The sequence below is a fragment of the Budorcas taxicolor genome, chromosome 7 (genome assembly GCF_023091745.1).
Source record: "Budorcas taxicolor isolate Tak-1 chromosome 7, Takin1.1, whole genome shotgun sequence".
NCBI classification, from domain to species: Eukaryota; Metazoa; Chordata; class Mammalia; order Artiodactyla; family Bovidae; genus Budorcas; species Budorcas taxicolor.
The window spans coordinates 79,588,044-79,611,179 of record NC_068916.1 but is presented as its reverse complement, the minus strand read 5'-3'; the positions used below and the strand labels follow the sequence as shown (position 1 = coordinate 79,611,179).

Sequence of the window (23,136 nt, the reverse complement as noted above, 5' to 3'; positions counted from 1 at the left end):
ACCACTGCTTCATTTAGCCAGTGTGAAAAATCCCACTCTGATCCTGCTTTTGTGATTGTGTTTTGTGGGCACTGGTCTTCTTTACTTCCCCTGTGGGTTTACTCTGTTCTCAAGTGGGACTGAGGACCACTTCCATGAGACGATGTCCTCTTTCTGATCTCTGCTCCCTCAGTGACTCCAAGGTACCAGACCACGAAGACTGGGGTAACCTTGAGTCTTCCTAACTTTGTGATGGGCAGCTCCCTGCAGCCATCTCAGGTCCTCAACCTCAGATCTTCTTCAGTGTGAATACGAACAAAGTTGGTATTTTGTGTGATGACCTGTGATATCCTGCTGATATCATGTTCAGAATCTAAATTATAAAGGAAGGAGATGTAGTTTTCAAATATTGGGTAACAGTGAGATCGGGGGGTTTCCCTGGTGGCTCAGTGGTAAAGAATCCACCTGCAATGCAGAAGATGTGGGTCTGATCCCTGGCTGGGGCAGATGCCCGGAAAAGGGAATGGCAACCCAGTCCAATATCCTTGCCTGGGAAATCCCATGGTCAGAGGAGTTGGGGGCTACAGTCCATAGTTACAAGAGCTGGACACGACTAAGCAACTAAACTACCACCAACCAATAGTGAGGTCACAGGTGTGCCCCAGAAGCTGCCAGGACCCTAAGTCACACTGGGAGAGAAGTACCTCCATGTGGAGGTGATGTATCAGGAGAGCATGAAGCCTCAGAGACCTGGATCTCTTTCTCTGCTCTGCGTCCCGCTCTCCTATGGGTAAGATCTGTAAACTTGGCTCAGAACTAAGACTTAGGAAACTCTAAATTCAACTCAAACTCAGCTGGGGACCTTAAGGAAGACTTTTGGCCACAGTGGGTCCTAGATTCCTTATCGGGGGTAATGAAGAACTTGAATCAGAGCATCACTCATGTTCCTTTTGGCTCAAGCCCTACATTTTTGTCCCTCTTTAGTGTGTGTCACTGGTTGGAGGTTGTAACCGAATGGGTCCTCATGTTATTCCCACACGGGTTATTAGCATCACTGTCCCTAGGATACAGGTGGCAGATGTCTCTCTGTCTTAGGTTTCGGTGCCACAGGTCTAAATGAGCACAGGTCATTTTTTTCCCCAGTTGTTTTGCATCTGTAATTTGGAATTATGGGAAGAGAGGCGCTGGAAAAGGTGAGGCAAAGATGAGGGCAATGAAGGTGTTGGATACATCTGTCCTGTAGACATTAGCTGGTAAATTACTAATTAAAACACCACCACTTGGGTTCTTTACTGATTTAAGTAAGAAAAGAACTAGAAAGCTATTTTTAGGAACAGTTTATGCATCGATACCATCTTAATTCCAGCTTCTCCTCAGGTGGCTGTTAAGACCCATAACTGAACCAGAAGTCAAGGGCTTTCTAAAATTCCAGCCTAGATGATGAGTCTGGGAGAGTAGGCTACCTGGAGTCCTTGCCTTCCTTCATTATTCCTTTTATTTATTATTTATTTTTGGCTATTAAGTCTTAAGAGACCATACAGGCAAAACAAATAAGAGCAGAAAGGGGAAAATTCATGCCGGTTTTTAATTAGATGCTGTACTTTGTTACTGGCCTTGGAGGAGCTGATGCCATCCTCAGAAGAACAGGGCATTGCATGCTTGTGCCTATCTTATGAATAGGATAATTAATTCTGGACTTCCTAGGGAGCCCAATTCAAGGAGGCTTTTCAAAGTTTCTGGCAGAAGAGCAGCCAGCTGAGGGTGTGGGGTCAGTTCCTACTGGGAGCCCCTTCTTCCCCACGGTCTCATACACATTCCAATCGAGATGCTTACAGAGGAGCCCCGGTAGATGGGCAGCCATGCCTTCACACTGGGGCTCTGGTGAAGGTCAAAGGGAGTATGGAAATTTGAGGGGGTGTCCTTCCACAGTGTTGGTGCTTTTTAAAAAATGTGGACCAATTGGGGCGTCTATAACTAGCCAATTTTGGCGGTGCCTGAGATGGAGGAGGCAGAGGACTCCCACATATGGCTTTTACACTGACTTTGATGATCTTACACAACTTAACTCTACTCTTTGCCTGTGTGTGCGCTCAGTCACTCAGTCATGCCCGACTCTTTGCCACCCTACGGACTGTAGCCCGCCAGGCTCCCCTGTCCATGCGATTTCCCAGGCAACAATACTGGACTGGGTTGCCATTTCCTCCTCTAGGGGATCTTCCCAACCCAGGGATCGAACCTGCATCTTCTGCATCTCCTGCATTGGCAGGAGGATTCTATACCACTGAGCCACCTGGGAAGTCCCACTCTTAACTTGATTTTGACCTGACGTGATGCAGAAGCTTCTGCCGACATTTCATTTCAAGGAGTGAGGAGAAGAATTCCCTTGAGTATTAAAATGCATTTTTTCTTCTCCTCTTCCAAGTAAAAATAAGGTCACTTTTCTGATGTTCTAGTGCAACCCAAAGTTTTCCTAACTTGGTAACAGGAAGCTCCTCGAAGCACTATGCATGTAGATATGAACTGTACCAGTATGGTTTTGGGTAATAATCTCAGAGCAGCTGAATGACAAAGGGTATTTAGACAAAAAGTACTTGGTCCACACCCTTCATACTACTTAAAAGTGATTGAATTTTATGAAAATTCCCAGTGCATCTGACTGTTGGATTCATTTTGACCAGCAGATTGGCAATTAACTTGTTTTTTTTTTAAGTGACCATACATTCAGGGGAAAAAAATCATTAATGAGTTGAAAATGAGTTTTTGACCCGTTTCCAGTTCATTAAAGCTTTTGTGAACCCAGTCCAGCATTTACAAAAGCCAGAAGTTTGCCTCAACTGTTTAGCCCAATTATGGACCGCAATGAGCAGTCAGGGTAAAAGTTCGCTGAGGGTTCATTATCTCACACTTGCATCTTCCGGAAATTCTAATTACTGTCAGCTTATTTGGTTCTTTTTTGACTGCATTTCATAATTGCTAAAGCTTATCATATCCACAACACACAATTAGCACATAAAAAAGTTACTATATTTGGCACATAAAAATATGCAACATTACACAAGAAAGCACAAAAACAAAACGCAAACACAAGGAAGCAAACGAACCATATCAAATTATATGGGAAAGAGTTCTTCATCTTACCTATGTTTAAACTCTTTATTTCTTTATAGAAAGAAAACAGAAGGAAAAAGAACAAACAGTTAGCAGAAGAATTGATGATAAAGGAAACATAACATTTTCGTTTCTTGTATGAAGGGCCCCCCTTAAAGGCAGCCTGTTTTTTCCCTTCTAGCTGACAGCTCCTACTACAATTACAGAAATGAGTCCTCTACATACAAATAAGTTCCCTTCCAAGAGCTTGTTTGTAAGTCCGATTTGTTAGTAAAGTCCAACAAAGTTAGTCTTGGTACCCAGCTAAGACAATCGGCTATATAGTTCTGTGCTGTAATAGGTTTCTAATACTGTTCACACAACTGAACATAAATAACAAACACAAAAAATGAAGAAACCATTTTTAATGTTACAGTACAGTACCTTGAAAAGTACACTAGTTCAACAGCTGGTCTACAGGGAGTGGCATTAAGTGAACAGGCAAGAAGAGTGTGGAAGAAGGGAGAAGAGGTGGGAGATGGCAGAGCTGAAGGATCATTAGCAGTAGGAGATGGAGGGCAAGCTGCCACTTCACTTATGCCTTAGGTGACTGGACCAGGGTACAGTTTGCATCTTTGAAAGCTTGCAACTTGAAGGTTCATATGTATTTGGGAAGCTAGTTTTAGATTCTTCCCAGCCACTGGAAAATCTAGACAAGAATGCTTAAATTCTCTGACCAGCAGTGTGGCTTTACGTGACCCAGGGGAAACAGCCTAATGCACAGATGGCACACAGGTGACCTCTTGGGGGCCAACACATATCCGCTGATACTGGCTGCTGGGAGGGTGGGAGGGGAGGATTCTGAAGCCACATTCAAGCCCGTCTACAGCACAGAGTGCTGCAGTCATCTGGGACATCTGCCTTGGGTGTGGGAGGGAGCCTGTGTCACCTACTTGCCATTGGTGCATCACAGGATCAGGGAGAGAGGGACTCTGCCCCCAGGAGAGAGCCCCTGCCCCAGACAATTGCATTTGCCAAACACTGCTGAGACCCTGAGAGTCTCAACTATTTCCTCACCCCGCTCCATGTCTCCTCCCCATCCTACACGCATGTGTGTGCCCCCTGCCTAACACGCATTCTTCCTTACAGATAACACTCAGCAGTGAAACTCACAGGTGATGCTATCCTCTCATAGTCGGAGCCAAAGACTCCAGTGAACATTCTTTTTCAGAAAGCTAGTGAAAGTTTTGCTTCTTTTTTCTTTTAAAAGTGAAAATACAGGGACTTTCCAGTGGCTAAGACTCCGAGCTCCTAATCCGAGGGCTTGAGTTCCATCCCTGGTCAGGGAACTAGATCCCACATGCCTCAACTAAAGATACCACATGCCACCATGAAGATAGAAGACCCCACCTGCCATAACCAAGACCTGGTACAGCCAAGTTAAAAAAAAATCGTAAAAAAAAGAGAATAAAAATACATGTCAAGTTCATGTAAAAAACTTGAAAGAAAAGCAGCTGAATCTTAACAGCATTAAGGAGAAGAGGAGAGAGACTAGGGCCTCAAATAGAGAAGTACTCCCCATTTCTGAGATTTCCTGGCCACTGTGGAAGGAACCCCTGACCTCTCTTTCCCTTCCAGCTAAGGGAGGAGGCTTCAGGGAAGGAACGAAGAAGGTTGAATGCCCTGATTCCTGTCTGGGTGCAGCTCAGGCCTTTGCCAGGGGCCATCATTAGTGGTGGGTTTGCACAGGGATTACATTTTTATATTTTATTCCAACATGTTAGTTTTTGCAAAAAAAAAAAAAAAAAGTTAATTAAATGATGCTGATAACTCTTGAGCTCTGACTGACATAGTGCAATTTAAGATTCATTCTGCAAAGCCTGGTGTGTCAGGGTGGCAGCCGGGAATTCTCGCATCTATTTTATATTGCTTAATGAAAGTGAAATGTTATCTGCCACCAGTGGTAGTCATATTTGGCTCTTAATTATTACAATATCAATTCCACTTTTTTAAAGTTAAGATTTTGTGAAAAGACTGGTTGGGATTTGGGTCTGTAGACCTGACCTACTTCTTTGCTAAGAACATCTGCTTTAAGTTGATTAATATAATATCTATGTTGGGGGAAGGAGAAGGCAGTGGGGACTCAGTCACTGAGACTGCAGAGTCCGAATGATCGTATGGATCTGAGTTCTGGACGAAGGCTGAGGTCATGGCTGTTCCAGTCCAGGGCCATTAGCAAAGTGGGTGTTTAGGAGCAACAAACCCAAATAACAGCACCACTGAGTCAATCTCCGTACATATGTGTAGGTGCCCTACTTACAAGGGATAGGCCTAGTCTTTGGGTCCATGGCCTCAGGCCACCAACCTTGAGGAAAGGGTTGTCTCCGATTCAAGAACTGAGATGGATTAGTTCTCCACACTGTGGAGTTTCAATGACTCCCCTACAGAGTCTTACAGGGTCTCTCCAAGCCTTCTCCGCTCATCTCAGGAATCTCTCAGAGGCTGTCTTGTGATTTCTGTGTGTGTGCTTATCTTCCTTGATCCATCAGCAACAGAAGTGAGTGAGTAAATCTGGACATGACTGACTTGTCTCTGTGTGGCTGATTTTTAGTAGAGATCCCTGGAGAGAGGCAGGGCTGGAAAAATGGGTTCTTGAGTAGAGGAAGGAAGCAATGGGCTGCTTCCCATCATGCTGGAAGACCTGCCTTGGATGAGGTCCAGTCTCTCATGTTCTGCTGAGAATCACAAAGCTGCCATCGGTGGAGACTGCAGTCCCTTTCTATTCCAATCTATCACTCTGTGGCATAGAACAGGGTGGATGTGGGGTAGCCAGAGTTTTTGTTTACATGTATTACTTCTTAAAAACAGTGAGGTGGGATACATTTAATTTAATTTAGGGGGATGTGCTTCTGTGGCTCATACACAGTCCTTCACTATCTTTTAAATGACAGTGGTATTCATGGCTTTAAGGAATGCTCCTGCCCTGTCATACTAACTCACCTAACATCATTACAGGAATTAGAATGTCCAGCAGAGAAGTCATATATCGTGGAAGTGCAATGGTTAATTAACAACAAACTTTAGGTTATTTGTCTGGATTTTGTTATGTCTGCACTAATTGCCAGCTTTTCTAAATTTGTCATTTGTTTTGGGTTCTTTTCTTATTTTAAATGGTAGACAGTTTCATTCTAAAATTGCATGAAGATTCAGACCCCATGAAACCTGGATCTGTCCTTGGTAAAAAGAGCTTTGAAAACAGTGCCAAGAACTGTCTAAAATTTTGTGGCAATATTGTTGTCATTGTTACTCTGGGTAGGTGCTGTGTTATATTTTGTTTTCTGATCTCCATGTTTATACGCTGTCTACACAGAGAAAGCATTCCCCCCCTGGCTATAATCTCATTCTTCTCCCTAACTTTCTATGTTGGCATGAAGCAGGGTCTGTTGGAGGTGAACTCTCAGGCAAAGCTGGCCTTTGGTGAAGCCTCCTTTCAATTTCTGCCGCCCTTACCCACTTTCCTAGGTTTCTGCATTCTGGCATCTCTTCCCTCTCCAGCACTCACACACCTGGGCAGGACAATCCCCTCCCCTAAACATCTTCCCTAGTTCAGTGGTGCTGCTGACCGGCCCCCACCAGCATCATCAGAATCTCAGCATGAGGAAGTGCTTTAGTTGGAAAAAAGCATAGCTCATATCACAGTATAATCTAATAATGGGAAAAAGAAAGAAATCTTAGAATTGCAAACATGAAGGAAAGTGTGAGATTCTTATGTTTATGGAAAAGGGCTAAGTCAAGAAAAGGCAGAGAGACACCGATCCATCCGTTATCATTTCCTGCCTCATACTGGGGTTCAGGTCCAGAGATATTCTCAAACTGGGAAGACAGGAAAGCTTGTTTGTTGATAGAACTTCACCCCAAGATGTGAGTGACTGACAGATATACTCTACTCCACAGGGCTTGGGTTTTCTAAGAACCACCTGAAGAGGATAATTGTTGTAAGAAGGGAAATAAGCTCCCAGAGACAGGTTATCAGGCTTTTTGGAGATATGGGTACTGAAAATGTCTTGAATGCTGGTGGAATTAGAGCAGGCAGGTGATAACTGGTTTATATAAGAAGAAGGCTTCTTCTAGCATCAATTCTTCAAGTGTGTAGAGCTCTGCCCCTATTTGGGATAGGCAAAGAAGAAGTGAGGGACAAGGAGAATGAACACTGAAATAAAATTAGGGTTTGGAGGCTCAGCTCTGGGATGGGCACCAACTCCCAAAATTGGATAATTCGGCTGCCAACTCACAATAGAGAAAAGACAGAAGCACGACAGGTCTCTCCCCATCGCCCCCTCCCTTTGCTGGTTACTGTTTTGAAGAGAGGGGATTGACAGCCCTTTGTTTTCAGGTATGTGGTGGGAAGCAAAGAAGAATCAAACCAGTGTTCTTGTTAAAGCTTAACTTCTAATCGTCTGGATACCTGGCTGATGAAATAAGAGCAAGTCTAAAGGTGGTTACAAAGGAAAAAAAAAAAATCACACAGCTGTCAAGGGAAATTGACAGTTACACTCCCTCCAGCTGTCTTCAATGTTACCACGTGGGCCCTTAACTTGTGCCATTGATGTTGTGGCCCCTGCAACTTGAGAGATGTGAAATCAGGGACAAACTCCAACCAAAGGGAGGATGCTGGGCTTTATCCACTCTAACTCAAGGAGCACGTCTCAAGCCCCTCCTGTGGGCCAGGCACCTCTCTGGGCATCAAGGGGCAAAGATGGCAAAGGTGCTGGCTCTATAGATGTTCACAGCCCAGGGCCCTGCAGACTTGCAGAAATAGCTGAAAACCATGACAGTCCCATGGAGTTGCCTTTGTGGAAGATGAGAGTTAAATGGCTCAGAGGAGGGAGAGAATTGTTTCTGCTGGGGAGACCAGGCTTCACGGAAGAGGAGGCCTTCAAACTCCTTTTCTAAAGGGGGACCTGATGCAGGAGATGAGGCGGAGAAGGCCTTTTAAGTGGAGCAGGCAGCACAAGTCAAGGCGTGGAGGCGGGGAAGTGGCAGGCAGGTGCTGACGGGGCTCCGAGCAGGAGACGCAGAGACAGAGGAGCAGGGGCCAGATGCTAGGTGCGGACATGCAGCCCCTCAGAACCGGCCCAGCGCTCGCCCCACTGCCTTCCCGGCCTCCTCTCCCGGCTCTCCACTGCCCACAGGATGCCTGTGAAGAAGATGTTCTGCTAGAATAACAAAGGGAATAAACAGCTTGGGAAAGGGACCCGGCTGGGGAGCGCTAAGAAAGTGGCGTGTCTCACTGTCAGCGTGACCTCCTGAAGATTATCCAGCCTCTTCCATTTCGCCTCGCCCTTCCTCTCACTGATTATCTTTTGGTCATTACACTCTCTGCCCCATGCCCCCCGCCCGCCCCACCGTGTTTCTGTGATGGTTGGTTGTTGGCTCTTCTAGAACACTCAGCTTGAACTGCTTTTCCTCTCCCAGGTGCCCATATCTCGTCCTCGAATGGGTGCTCTTTAAGCCTGGGCTTCATCCCCTTTGGGACCCAGCTCAGGGTCTGGCTCACCCCATGCTCAGTAAACGCCTCCAGGATCCCCGATCATTGTATCACTGAGAGGGTCACCTTCGTGGGGTGGAGCTGGGTTGTATTCTCTTCTTCTCCCCACTCCCCACAAGTGTCTGGCATAGTCTCAGCCCCCCAGGATACCAGCAACACTTGCTGGTGGTCAGAGCACTGATTTCCCCCTCAGAAGGGTCTCAGAGACACAAAATGCAGGGGCAGCCTGTCGCTTCTTCCGAGTCCTTCATTTGGCAGCTGAGGCTGCCTCAGAGAATACCACCGCCCACTTGGCTGCTCAGATCAAAATCTTAGCATGACCTTTGATTCTTTTCTCTCTCTCTCTGGTTCTCCCCACCCCAATTTCTGAAAATAGTCTACTGACATTTCCAGTGAGATTTATCCTGAAAATGTATCTCAACTGGAAGCTCCCCATCCCCCTGGCTACCACCCTAGCCCATGATGTCAGTGCCACCATCACTGAAATCCTGGACAATGGCTACAGTCCCTTCCTCACCTGATACCCAGAGTCATCTGTAAGAAAATGCAAATCAGATCACATCAGCGCAACCCCTCTTCCTACTTCAACCTCCCATGGCTGTGCATTGCATAATGAAAAAGAATATAAAAAAGCATCTGTATGTACGTATAACTGAATCATGCCATTATACAGCAGAAATGAATACAACATGATACATCGCCTATCTTCAATAAAATAAATTAAAAAGAATATGATCCACACGTGTAGACATGGTCATTCCGATCTTGAAGCACTGGTCCCCTACCTACCTCTCTGCTCTCCTCTGAGACACTCTTCCCTGAGCTCCCCACCATCCTGGACTTCTGTCAATCCCATAAATAAGCATCAGTTATTTGCTGATACTGGGGCTTTTGCACAATGTTTCTCTGCCTGGGATGCTCTTCCCTAGTACACCACATAGCTAACCTTATCATTCATGTCCCGCCTCACAAATCACCTAATACAAGGGGTTTTTCTGAATACTTTATCTTATGTAGCTTTCTTCTTCCTCCTTCCCATCACCACAGTCCCTATTTCTCACCCTGTTAGAGTTTCCTTAGAGCATCGAAGGCTACTTGAAAAAATTTTTAAAATTTGTCCACATTATTTAGTTTGAAGTTCCCTATCAGACCACCACCTTTGGCTGCCTGAAGTGAAGAGCCGACACACTGGAAAAGACCCTGATGCTGGGAAAGATTGAAGGCAGGAGGAGAAGGGGACGGCAGAGGATGAGATGGTTGGATGGTATCATGGACTCAGTGGACATGATTTTGAGCAAACTCTGGGAGGTGATGGACAGGAAAGCCTGGCATGCTGCAGTCCATGGGGTCGCAAAGAGTCGGACACAACTTAGTGGCTGAACAACAACAACAGACCACCAACGGGACAGCTAGGGCTTTGCTTTTTCCATGTTTTTTTTTTTTTTTCCCCTGCTTCACCAGACAGTCCTGCACATGTATATATTCACCAAGTATTTGTTGAATGAATTTTCCCCCTTGTTTCTAGACTGCATTTCTCCCTCTACTTATAGATGGATTCCTCTCTAGGTTTGAGGACCTGGAATCAACTTTCCCAAAAAGAGAGTTTCGAAGAGCTTTTGTCTGCACAGAGACCTGGAATTTAGACTCAGGAGGAATCCCCTGGGGTGGCTGGAATTTACCTAGAAATGCCTATGCAGTAATTCTAAGTCAGATCCTAATAAATGTGCAAAGATCTAGAAAATTCACAGAGAGTTAACACACAGAAGTGCTCAATAGAAATGTTTGAATTAATGAATGAACGTTAGTGATTCTCAAACTTCGATGCATATCAGAATTTTCTACAGAGCCTGTCAAAGAGAGAGACACCTTGACGTTGCTCTAGACTTACTGAACCAGTTCTCTGGCGGTGGACTCTGGAAATCTGCATTTTTAAGACGTGCCACTTTAGAAACCAGGGAAAAGGACCATCAGCTTAGAGTAGTGGTTCTTTCACTGCTGGGTATGTATCAGATTCTCTCATGGAGGTTCTATAAAATATAGCTACCCAGGTCCCACCACCAGCACAATGTCTGAAGGCTTTCGCCTTGGCCGTAAGGTAGGTGTCAACAACTGTATTAAATACACGGGTAGTGTTTTATCGCTACACCAAGGATTTTCCCCAATCCTTACTTGATCCTAGGCCTCGGTTATCAAACCTCAGCCCATCACACCGAGTGTGTATCCTCTGGAGAACTCCACACGTGGCCACCGTTTACCCAGGGCAGTTTTGTAGCGGCGGGAGCCACAGAGTCAAAGCAGGTTTTCTATGCTGTCACTCACCGTAACTCCAAGATGCTGGTCACGTTTCGAGAGGGAAAGATGCGTCGGATGTAATTGAAGTCGCCAACGAAGAGGCTCCCGTCGACTCCAACAGCCAGGGCGACTGGGGCGAGCAGCTTGTTGCCTTCAGCAAGGCCGTTGCAGCTGGGACAGGAGATGCTCCGCCGGCGGCCATTGCCCATGATGCTGGTGATGATGGCGGGCTGCTGCGTCAGGAACTGGTTCTCCCCAGTGCCCTTGTGCAGGATTCCTGGGCGGGGTGGGGGGGGCAGTAAATTGGGATGGTTACTGCAGCCCTCCAGGGTGGACATGTCTATCAACTTACTGAGGATGGGTGAGAGTGACAGAGGGAAGAGAAACAGCAGGAAACGTCAACTGTGGGGAGGTCCCCAATTTCCTCCCAATGCTGATAGCACTGCAACAGGATGGGTAAGCCCCGAGGCCATGGTCCGGGCTAAGAAAACATTTGCAGAGATAATTGAAGAAGAATCGTGAGGGACACTAAGATGCATGGTCTGGGAAAACCAGCTCTACAGTGTTTGACATTTCAAAGGAGAAGGTGGAAAAACCTATGAGTATTTTGGGCACTTGATGAAAAATAGATGCAAGAAGGGGATGATGCTTTCGCTTAAATGTCAAGGCTGGAGAGAAAGTTCCAGAGGCAAGACTAGGTTGTATTCAGGAAAAGGAGATGTGCTCACAAACCACTTTTTTTTTTTTTTTTTTTGATGTAGGCCATTTTTAAAGTCTATTGAATTTGTTATAACATTGCTTCTGTTTTATGTCTTTTTTTTTTTTTTTTTTTTTTGGCACCAAGGCATGTTGGATCTTAGCTCCCTGACCAGGGAACTGAGTTTGCATTGGAAGGTGAAGTCTTAACCATCGGATCACCAGGAGGTCTCCCACATACCACTTTTAACGTTGAGGATATGGTGTTTGTCCAGGGACCAGCCACCGAGGTTGGAAGGGTCCAGCTCAAATCCCTGAAGGAGGGCTGTCCTTTTCTCCCACAGGATGAGACTGGGGCAGGTCTCATATTCAAAGCCGACGGACACTGAAAGATACAAGGGGGTGGGGCAGAGTGGGAGATGAGAGAGTTTACTTGATTACTCCAGAGCCCTCCAGCAGGAATAAGAAACTTGTGCTCACGGTAATACAGATTCAGTTCAAAAAACTCACTCAAGGAGGCAGGCTGATTGCTTTTCTCCTTGTGATTCCGTACAATATTAAATTCAAATTTCAAGCTGAACTCAACCTTGAAACTTTACACAGTAGTAGTCTGTGGGGATGGAAAGACCTTTCCAATGAACAGCTGGCTTTTCAAAAATGACCCCAGTGATGGAGAGGGAAGAGATGAATCATTTAAAAACTGAATACAACGCTCCTTTAGAGATGGACAGGAGACTGTTTCCCTCAGCCTGCTGCTCACGGCATGCGCTCTCTATATTCTGTGTTATTTATTTCTACTCACTAGGAGAAAGACCTATGGAAGCTTTGTGGCTCATTTATAAGGAGATTTTGGAGGCAACAGCTTGTGTTAGTTAAGGCACTTTGTACATTCACTCAGGATTCCAGAGGGTTCCAAGTGAGGCAGGCACGGGGACACAGCCTGCCAATTATGTGGCAATGCAGTGGGGAACAGAATCCAAAAACTATAAAAATCCTGCACTTGCCACATGGACAAATAGGAGAGAGGGGCGGGAGATGAAGGACTTGAGTCCCAATTCTGTTACAGCTCACACTTCTTCGGGGTTCCATTTCCCCCATGTGTAAAACAGAGCAAGTGAAGCTTCAATTTCTGAGAGATGTCGTGAGGATAGATGAGACAAAACGCCGAGATGCCATACATTTTTAATTGGAGCGCTGCTTTAGAAATATGAGGCATTGTTATTATTGCTGTTCCTACTACATTAAATTCTTAACTATGTGTGTCACCTTAGGGGATTCTCCTCCGCTTCTTTTAAATCCTGAGACATAGGAGTGTCGAGATGAACGAAAGATACATTTTATCTTTTAAAAAAAAGCTCCATGTATTTCCTGGCTTGTCCTCTGAAAATTCTAAGAAACAATGACCAACTCAGTAGCAAAGAGAATTGCTAGTGCTTGGTCTGTGGCCTTGAAATATTATTTCTCATTAAAAGGAATCAGGGCTCCTTGAAGACATGGCTGGGGCAAGAAATGAACAATAGAAGACCAGGCTATTTTATCAGACTAGATAGGAAGGAAATAACATCTACTAGGGCAGTGGCAAAAGAATTCGGGAATCAGCTTGAAGAGGCTTCTACTGACCAAAGATGAGACAATCTGACTATTAGGAAAGATAACTTCAAAGGATATATTAAGAGGTATTTCATTCTGTGAGTTTATAATGGTATTTAAAAAATGGACTTGCCACTGGTAGAGGATATTAGAGAGCCAACTTACAATGTTGAAAACTGGTAAACAAAGGGAAAGAATCAAGCATTTATCTTATTTAAACTGTACTTCAAATAACAAAGTAGTTAATGAGAAAGTATCTCTATAGAAAAGTATTCTAGCTAGTAAATAATAAAGAAGCAATGGCATTATTAGAATATCATTTTGTAATACCTAATGACCTAATGAATCTAGGTAATGAGCATCAATGCTGCAGAAAGCATAAAAGAATAGACAAGCTGACATTAGTCACCTCCTGACAGAAGATGAGAGCACCACCTGTCTTTCTTAAAAAAAAAAAAAAGAATAAAATACCTAGAAATAAATTTAACTAAGGACGCAGAAGACCTGTACACTGAAAACTCGAAGAAATTGATGAAAGACACTAGAGAAGTCACAAATAAATGGAGAGATACTCCATGCTCATGGATTAGAAGAATTAATATTCCAAAATGTCCATACAACCCAAAGAAAAGTACAGATTCAGTGCAATCCCAATCAGTATTCTAGTGGTATTTTTCACAGAAAAAGAACAAACATTCTTAAAATATGCATGGAACCACAAAACCCTGAACAGTCAAAGCAATCTTGAAAAGAAGAACAAAGCTGGAGGCACCACACGCTCAGATTTCAAACTATATTACAAAGCTATATTTATCAAAACAGCATGGTGTTGGCATAAAAACAGACACAAAAATCAGTGGAATAGAATATAGAGTCCAGAAATAAACCTAAGCATACACAGTCAACTAATTTATGATGAAGGAGCCAAGAATATTTCAGTGGGCAAAGGATACTCTCTCCAATAAGTGGGCTGGGAAAGTTGGACAGTCACATGCAGAAAAAAAAAGAAACTGTACCACTCTATACTATTCATAAAAATTAACTCAAATGGATTAAAAGGCCCCAAACCCATAACACTCCTAGAAGAAAACACAGGCAGTAAGCTCCTTAACATCGGTCATGACAATGATCCTTTGAATTTGATACACAAAGCAAAGGCAACAAAAGCAAAAAAGAGCAAGTAGGACTACATCAAACTAAAAAGCTTCTGCACAGCAAAGGAAACCATCCATAAAATGAAAATAGAAAATATTTGTAAATCATATATCTGATAAGAGGTTAGTGTCCAAAGTACATAAAGAACTTGCACCTCTTGACAACCAAAAGCCAAAAAATCCAATTAAAAAGACAGGCAAAGGAACTTGATGGACATCTATCAGAAGACATACATAAGGCCAACACTACATGAAAAGATTCTTAGTATCACTAATTTCCAGGGAAGTGCAAATCAAACCCACAATGTGATATTACCTCACATCTATCAGAATGGCTATCATCAAAAAGAATACAAATGACAAATGTTGGTGAGGATGTGGAGAAGAGGAAGCCTTGTGCACTGCTGGTAGCAGTTGTAAACTGGTATAGCCATGGAAAACAGTATGGAGGTTTCTCAAAAAATTAAAATAAAGCTACCATGTGATCTAGCAATTCCACTTTTTGGTATTTACCCGGAGAAAACAAAAAGGCTACATTGTAGCATTATTTACAGTAACGAACATATAGAAACAACCAAGGTGTCCATCAACAAATGGATGGATAGAGATGATGTGGTATACAATCAATGAAATAGTATCCAGCCATGTAAAAGGATGAAGTCTTGCCATTGGTGACAATGCAAATGAACCTTGAGGGCATTATGTTAAGTGAAATATGTGAGACAAAGAAAGACATATCCTGTATAATCTCACCTATACGTGGGTCTAAAAATTTGTATAAATAGGAATATTACTTGCTCTAAATGCCTTAATGCTTTATCGTGATAAATAGTACATTTTTTTTGGTGAGATCTAACTAATCTTTTAAAAGTGTTCATGGAGTAAAGATGATCATAAGCAGAATAGAAAAATAAAAAACAAGCAAAAAACCAAGATCATGTACAGGTAACAAACTGGTGGCTGCCAGAGGCAAGGGCTGAAAGGTGGACCAAACAGGTGAAGGAAATCAAAAGACAGAAACTTTCAGTTAAAAAATAAATGAGTCATGGGAATATGAGGTACAGCACGGTGACTATAGTTGGTAATACTGTATTGCACATTTGAAAGTTGCTGAGAGAGCAGATCTTAAAAGTTCTCATCACCAGGAAAAAATTTGGATGAATTTGAACTGTGGTTTGGAGAAGACTCCTGAGAGTCCCTTGGACTGCAAGGAGATCCAACCAGTCCATTCTGAAGGAGATCAGCCCTGGGATTTCTTTGGAAGGAATGATGCTAAAGCTGAAGCTCCAGTACTTTGGACACCTCATGCGAAGAGTTGACTCACTGGAAAAGACTTTGATGCTGGGAGGGATTGGGGGCAGCAGAAGAAGAGGACGACAGAGGATGAGATGGCTGGATGGCATCACTGACTTGATGGACGTGAGTCTGGGTGAACTCCGCGAGTTGGTGATGGACAGGGAGGCCTGGCGTGCTGCAATTCATGGGGTCGCAAAGAGGTGGACATGACTGAGCGACTGAACCGAACTGAACTGATGGTGACAGATGTTGACTAGACCTATCGCAGTCATCATTTTGCAATATATACAAATATTGAATCATTATGTCATACACCTGTTATATGTCAATTATATTTCAAAAAAGTTGGTATAGATAAAAAATCAAACCTGTACTTAGGAAACCTCCAGGTTCAGCTGTTGATTTACAGGAGATACAGAACAGCGGAATATGTTAAACAGCCACAGGTGTGCAATCAGAAAACAAACCAGACTATGAGAAATACTAGAGGCAAACAACAGTTTCTTCAACAAATACATCATAAAACAAAAATGAGCTAGAAATGAAAGGAAAAACCATAGTTTAAAATAATTGAAGAGAAATCAACCAATTGCACAAGGCAGATCTCATAGTAAGCACAGGGAAATATCTACAGTAATTACCCAAAAGAATATGATAAATAAGTCAAAGTCACTAATATCAAAGATAGCAAAAAAAGAAAGAAGGAACAGTGGCTCACAGAAAAGCTAGAAAACAGAGGCTAAAATGACAAGCTAAGTCCCTACCTGCCAATAACTTATTTAAATGTAAACATTACAGTCTCCAATCAGAAGACATGAAATGGCCAAGTGAACAAATCAAACAAACAAGATTCAATGATATAATGCCTACTATAGGCTTAAGGCGGAGAAGGCAATGGCACCCCACTCTGGTACTCTTGCCTGGCAAATCCCATGGATAGAGGAGCCTAGTAGGCTGTAGCCCATGGGGTCGCTGGGAGTCGGACACAACTGAGCAACTTCACTTTCACTTTTCACTTTTGTGCATTGGAGAAGGAAATGGCAACCCACTCCAGTGTTCTTGCCTGGAGAATCCCAGGGATGGGGGAGCCTGGTGGGCTGCCGTCTCTGGGGTCACACAGAGTTGGACACGACTGAAGTGACTTAGCAGCAGCAGCAGCAGCAGCATAGGCTTAAGGACCCATATAGATGAGAATGAAGGGATGGAAAAATACATTTCAAGCTTTCAAGCAAGTGGTAAACCTCCCTACCCTGTCTCAGGCAAGGGTAGCTATATTTATATCAGATGAAATAGATTTTAAACTAAAAATGTTCAAAAGAGACAAAGATGATCATTATACAATTGTAAAGCAGTCAATACATTGAGAAGATATAACAATTATAAATATTTATTCACCCAACATTGCAGCATCTAAACATATAAAGCACAACTAATGAAGCTAAAAGGAGAAATAATACAGTAAAATTATGGACTTAATATCTCATTCTCAAAAATGGATAGATCACCCAGACAGAAAATCATAAAGGGGACAGCTGATTTGAACAACACTATAGGAATGATGCTGAAGCTGCAACTCCAATACTTTGGCCACCTCATGTGACGAGTTGACTCATTGGAAAAGACTCTGATGCTGAGAGGGATTGAGGGCAGGAGAAGAAGGGGATGACAGAGGATGAGATGGCTGGATGGCATCACCAACTCGATGGGTGTGACTTTGAGTGAATTCCGGGAGATGGTGATGGACAGTGAGGCCTGGTGTGCTGCGATTCATGGGGTTGCAAAGAGTCGGACACGACTGAGTGACTGAAATGAACTGAACTGAACTGAACTGATATACCAAATGGACCTATCACACATAGAACATTCTACCCAACAACACCAGAATACAGATTGTTTTCAAGGGTACAAGGAACATTTTAGGTCACATGTTAGGCCACAAAACAAGTCTTAGCAAATTCAGGAAGATTAAAATCATACCAAGTATCTTCTCTAACCACAGTGGCATGAACCTAGAAATCAATAACAAGAAAACTGGAAAATTAAAAAATACATGGAAATTAAAAAATGCTCTCCTGAATAACCAACAGATCAAAGAAGAAATTAAAGGGGAAATAAAAAGAGACAGATTAAAATGGAAACACAAATACCAGAACTTCCAGGATGCATTAAAAGCAGTACTAAGAGGAAAGTTCACAGCAGTAAACACCTACATTAACAAGGATCCCAAATAAACAACCTAATTCTATGTCTTAAGGAATTAGAAAAAGAACGAACTGAATCCAAAGTTAGCAGAATAAAGGAACAAATAAAGACTAGTGTATAAATGAATAAAATAGAAAGCAGAAAAACAATAGAAAAGATTAACCAAAACAAGAGTCAGTTCTTTGAAAAGATAAATAAAACAGAACTCTTTAATAAGACTATGGAAAAAAGAGAAAGGACTCAAATCAACAAAATTAAAAATGAAGGACACATTATAATTTATACTGCAGTAATACAAAGGGTCATAAGAAGCTCTTCTGAATAACTACACACCAATAAACTGAACAATCTGGAAGAGATGGAAAAATTCTTAAAGGCATAACTTATCAAGACTGCCTCAGGAAGAAACAGAAAATCTGAACAACCAATTATAGTAAAGAGATTGAATCAGTAATCAAAAATCTCTCCATGAAGAGAGGCTTAGGACCAGATGGTCTCACTGGTGAACTTCTCTAAACACTTTATGAAGAATATACAGCAATCCTTTTCATATTGGAAACAATCAGAGTGTCCAATGATGGATGAATGAATAAAGAAATGGCAGTGTATACACACGCATACACACACACACAAAATATAGTATATGTGTACATACATAATATTGCTGAGTCATAAAGAACTGGAAATCCTACTATTTGCAATAACATGGATGGAACTTGAAGGCATTATGCAAGTGAAATAAGTCAGACAGGGTAAGACACTGTATGATCTCACTTATATATGGAACCTAAAAACAAAATGAAAGAAACTAATAGGAAAAGAATCACTAATCTAGAGCCAGACATCTTGGAAAGTGAAGTCAAGCGGGCCTTAGAAAGCATCACTATGAACAAAGCTAGTGGAGGTGATGGAATTCCAGTTGAGCTGTTTCAAATCCTGAAAGATGTTGCTGTGAAAGTGCTGCACTCAATATGCCAGCAAGTTTGGAAAACTCAGCAGTGGCCACAGGACTGGAAAAGGTCAGTTTTCATTCCAATTCCAAAGAAAGCCAATGCCAAAGAATGCTCAAACTACTGCACAATTGCACTCATCTCACATGCTAGTAAAGTAATGCTCAAAATTCTCCAAGCCAGACTTTAGCAATACGTGAACCGTGAACTCCCTGATGTTCTAGCTGGTTTTAGAAAAGGCAGAGGAACCAGAGATCAAATTGCCCACATTCGCTGGATCATGGAAAAAGCAAGAGAGTTCCAGAAAAACATCTATTTCTGCTTTATTGACTATGCCAAAGCCTTTGACTGTGTGGATCACAATAAACTGTGGAAAATTCTGAAAGAGATGGGAATACCAAACCACCTAACCTGCCTCTCGAGAAATCTGTATGCAGGTCAGGTAGCAACAGTTAGAACTGGACATGGAACAACAGACTGGTTCCAAATAGGGAAAGGAGTATGTCAAGGCTGTATATTGTCACCCTGCTTATTTAACTTATATGCAGAGTACATCATGAGAAACGCTGGACTGGAAGAAGCACAAGCTGGAATCAAGATTGCCAGGAGAAATATCAATAACCTCAGATATGCAGATGACACCACCCCTAAGCAGAAAGTGAAGAGGAGCTAAAAAGCCTCTTGATGAAAGTGAAAGAGGAGAGCGAAAAAGTTGGCTTAAAGCTCAACATTCAGAAAATGAAGATCATGGCATCTGGTCCCATCACTTCATGGGAAATAGATGGGGAAACAGTGTCAGACTTTATTTTTCTGGGCTCCAGGATCACTGCAGATGGTGATTGCAGCCATGAAATTAAAAGATGCTTCCTCCTTGGAAGAAAAGTTATGACCAACCTAGATAGTATATTCAAGAGCAGAGACATTACTTTGCCGACTAAGGTCCGCCTAGTCAAGGCTATGGTTCTTCTTGTGGTCATGTATGGATGTGAGAGTTGGACTGTGAAGAAAGCTGAGCGCCAAAGAATTGATGCGTTTGAACTGTGGTGTTGGAGAAGACTCTTGAGGGTCCCTTGGACTGCAAGGAGATCCAACCAGTCCATTCTGAAGGAGATCAACCCTGGGATTTCTTTGGAAGGACTGATGCTAAAGCTGAAGCTCCAGTACTTTGGACACCTCATGCGAAGAGTGACTCATTGGAAAAGACTCTGATGCTGGGAGAGATTGGGGGCAGGAGGAGAAGGGGACAACCCAGGATGAGATGGCTGGATGGCATCACGGACTCAATGGACGTGAGTCTGGGTGAACTCTGGGAGATGGTGATGGACAGGGAGGTCTGGCATGCTGCGATTCATGGGGTCGCAAAGAGTCGGACACGGCTGAGCGACTGAACTGAACTGAATAGAAAAAGATCAGACTTGAGGTTCCCAGAGGCAGAGAGTGGGGAAAGGGGAAATTGGATGAAGGTGGTAAAAAGGTACAAATTTCCAGATATAAGATAAATAAGTACTAGAAAGAAAGCAAAAAAGTACTAGGAATATAATGTATAACATGATGACTGTTGTTAACACTGCAGTATGATACACGGGAAAGTGGTTGAGAAAGCAAATCCTATGAGTTCTCATGATAAAAAGAAAAAACTTCCCCTTTTCTTCCCTTTTTTGCTGTATCTTTATGAGAAGATAAATGTTAGCTGAATCTACTGTGCTAATCATTTCACACCATAAGTAAATCAAATTATCATACTATATGTCTTACACAGTAATGTAAGTCAATTATTTCTAAAACTGAGGAAAAAATCCAGAGATGAAAGGGAAAAACCATTGATTTAAATTTTTTAAGAGAACTCAGCTATTCCCTTCTTGGTATTTATCCAGAGAACACTAAGACATTAATTCCAAAAGATATATGCACCTCTATATTTATTGCAGTATTTACAACAGTTAAGATACAGAAACAACCTGAGTGCCCACTGGTGGATAAGTGAATAAATAACTGGTGGTACTTATAGACAGTGGAAATACTACTTGGCCATAAAAAGAATGAAATCCTGCCATCTGTGACAACATGGATGGACGTTGAAGGTATCACGCTAAGTGAAAGAAATCAGAAAAAGAAAGACAACATTCTGAACGGTTTCACTCATATGTGGAATGTAAAATAAAACAAATGAACAAACAAAATAAAGCAAAAAAAAAAAGAAAAAAAAAGCAAAGGTATTGAGATCAGACTAGTGGTTCCCAGAGGGGAAGGGAGTTGAGGATGGGTCAAATGGGTGAAACGGATCAATGGTATGGTGACAGGTGGTAACAAGATTTGTGGTGGTGATCACTTTGTAGTGTGTACAGAAGGCAAGTAATAATGCTGTATATCTGAAGCATATGTAACAAAAAGAAATCAACCAGTTACAAAAGGTGGATCTTATGTGGATTCTGATTCAAGCAAATGAAGTACTTCTATTTTCAGATATTCATAAGGCAATTGAAATATTGAATGATGACTGGCTGTTTGATATAAAGAAATTCTTCTGTTTCCTTGTTGTAATGATGATATTGTTATATTTTCAAAGTGCTCTTTAGAGATACATTCTGATATATTATGAATGAAATGATGTGATGTCTGGGACTTGCTTCAGAAAAATACAGGAGGCAGAGGAGTAGCTGAAGGTAAAGAAGAAACAAGAGTCAACGAGATGTGTTGATAACGGTAGAAACTGGAGTACATGGGGTGTGTTATAGTATTCAGTCTATTTTTTGACATTAGGTGTCATTTTGATATTGGCTAAAGCCTGACATACTGTTGACAATAAATGCACTAGTCACTCCAATAACTTATGACTGTTCCGAAGAGTAGCAAGGAAAGATAAGAAAGCCTTCTTCAGTGAACAATGCAAAGAAATAGAGGAAAACAACAGAATGGGAAAGACCCATTTCTCTTCAAGAAAATTAGAGATACCAAGGGAACATTTCATGCAGAGATGAGCACTATAAAGGACAGAAATGATATGGACCGAACAGAAGCAGAAGATATTAAGAAGAGGTGGCAAGAATATACAGAAGAACTATACAAAAAGGATCTTCATAATCCAGATAACCACGATGGTATGATCACTCACCTAGAGCCAGACATCCTGGAATGTGAAGTCAAGTGGGCCTTAGGAAGCATCACTACAAACAAAGCTAGTGGAGGTGATGGAATTCCAGTTGAGCTATTTCAAATCCTAAAAGATGATGCTGTGAAAGTGCTGTACTCAATATGCCAACAAATTTGGAAAACTCAGCAGTGGCCACAGGACTGGAAAAGGTCAGTTTTCATTCCAATACTAGAGAAAGGCAATGCCAAAGAATGCTCAACCTACCACGCAATTGCACTCAACTCACACAATAGCAAAGTAATGCTCAAAATTCTCCAAGCCAGGCTTCAACAGTACGTGAACTGTGAACTTCCAGATGTTCAAGATGGATTTTGAAAAGGCAGAGGAACCAGAGATCAAATTGCCAACATCTGCTGGATCACCAAAAGAGCAAGAAAGTTCCAGAAAAACATCTACTTCTGCTTTACTGACTACACCAAAGCCTTTGACTGTATGGATCACAACAAACTGTGGAAAATTCAAGAGATGGGAATACCAGACCTGCCTGACCTGCCTCCTGAGAAATCTGTATGCAGGTCAGGAAGCAACAGTTAGAACTGGACATGGAACAACAGACTGGTTCCAAATCAGGAAAGGAGTACGTCAAGGCTGTATATCGTCACCCTGCTTATTTAACTTATATGCAGATTACATCATGAGAAATTCTGGGCTGGAAGAAGCACAAGCTGGAATCAAGATTGCCGGGAGAAATATCAATAACTTCAGATCCTCAGATGACACCACCCCTAAGCAGAAAGTGAAGAGGAGCTAAAAAGCCTCTTGATGAAAGTGAAAGAGGAGAGTGAAAAAGTTGGCTTAAAACTCAACATTCAGAAAACTAAGATAATGGCATCCAGTCCCATCCACTTTATGGCAAATAGGTGGGGAAACAATGGAAACAGCGAGAGACTTAATTTTCTTGGGCTCCAAAATCACTGCAGAAAGTGACTGCAGCCATGAAATTAAAAGGCCCTTGATCCTTGGAAGAAAAGCTATGACCAAGTTAGACAGCATATTAAAAAGCAGAGACATTACTTTGCCAGCAAAGACTGTCTAGTCAAGGCTATGGTTTTTCCAGTAGTCATGTATGGATGTGAGAGTTGGACTATAAAGAAAGCTGAGTGCTGAAGAATTGATGTTTTTGAACTGTGGTGTTGGAGAAGACTCTTGAGAGTCCCTTGGACTGCAAAGAGATCCAACCAGTTAATCTTA

The 23,136-nt window shown here is 42.4% G+C and overlaps 1 protein-coding gene across 1 annotated transcript in view; it reads right to left on the bottom strand.

Moving 5' to 3' along the window:
• The window catches only part of TENM2 (teneurin transmembrane protein 2), a 1,062,966-nt gene that overhangs the window by 69,540 nt on the left and 970,290 nt on the right, over positions 1–23,136 (bottom strand). The window contains exons 18-20 of the mRNA XM_052642871.1: positions 11,844–11,987; positions 10,934–11,183; positions 3,118–3,138 (exon numbers count right to left, since the gene is read on the bottom strand). Coding sequence (XP_052498831.1) covers positions 3,118–3,138; positions 10,934–11,183; positions 11,844–11,987 — 415 coding nt within the window. The remainder of the gene's footprint in view (positions 1–3,117; positions 3,139–10,933; positions 11,184–11,843; positions 11,988–23,136) is intronic.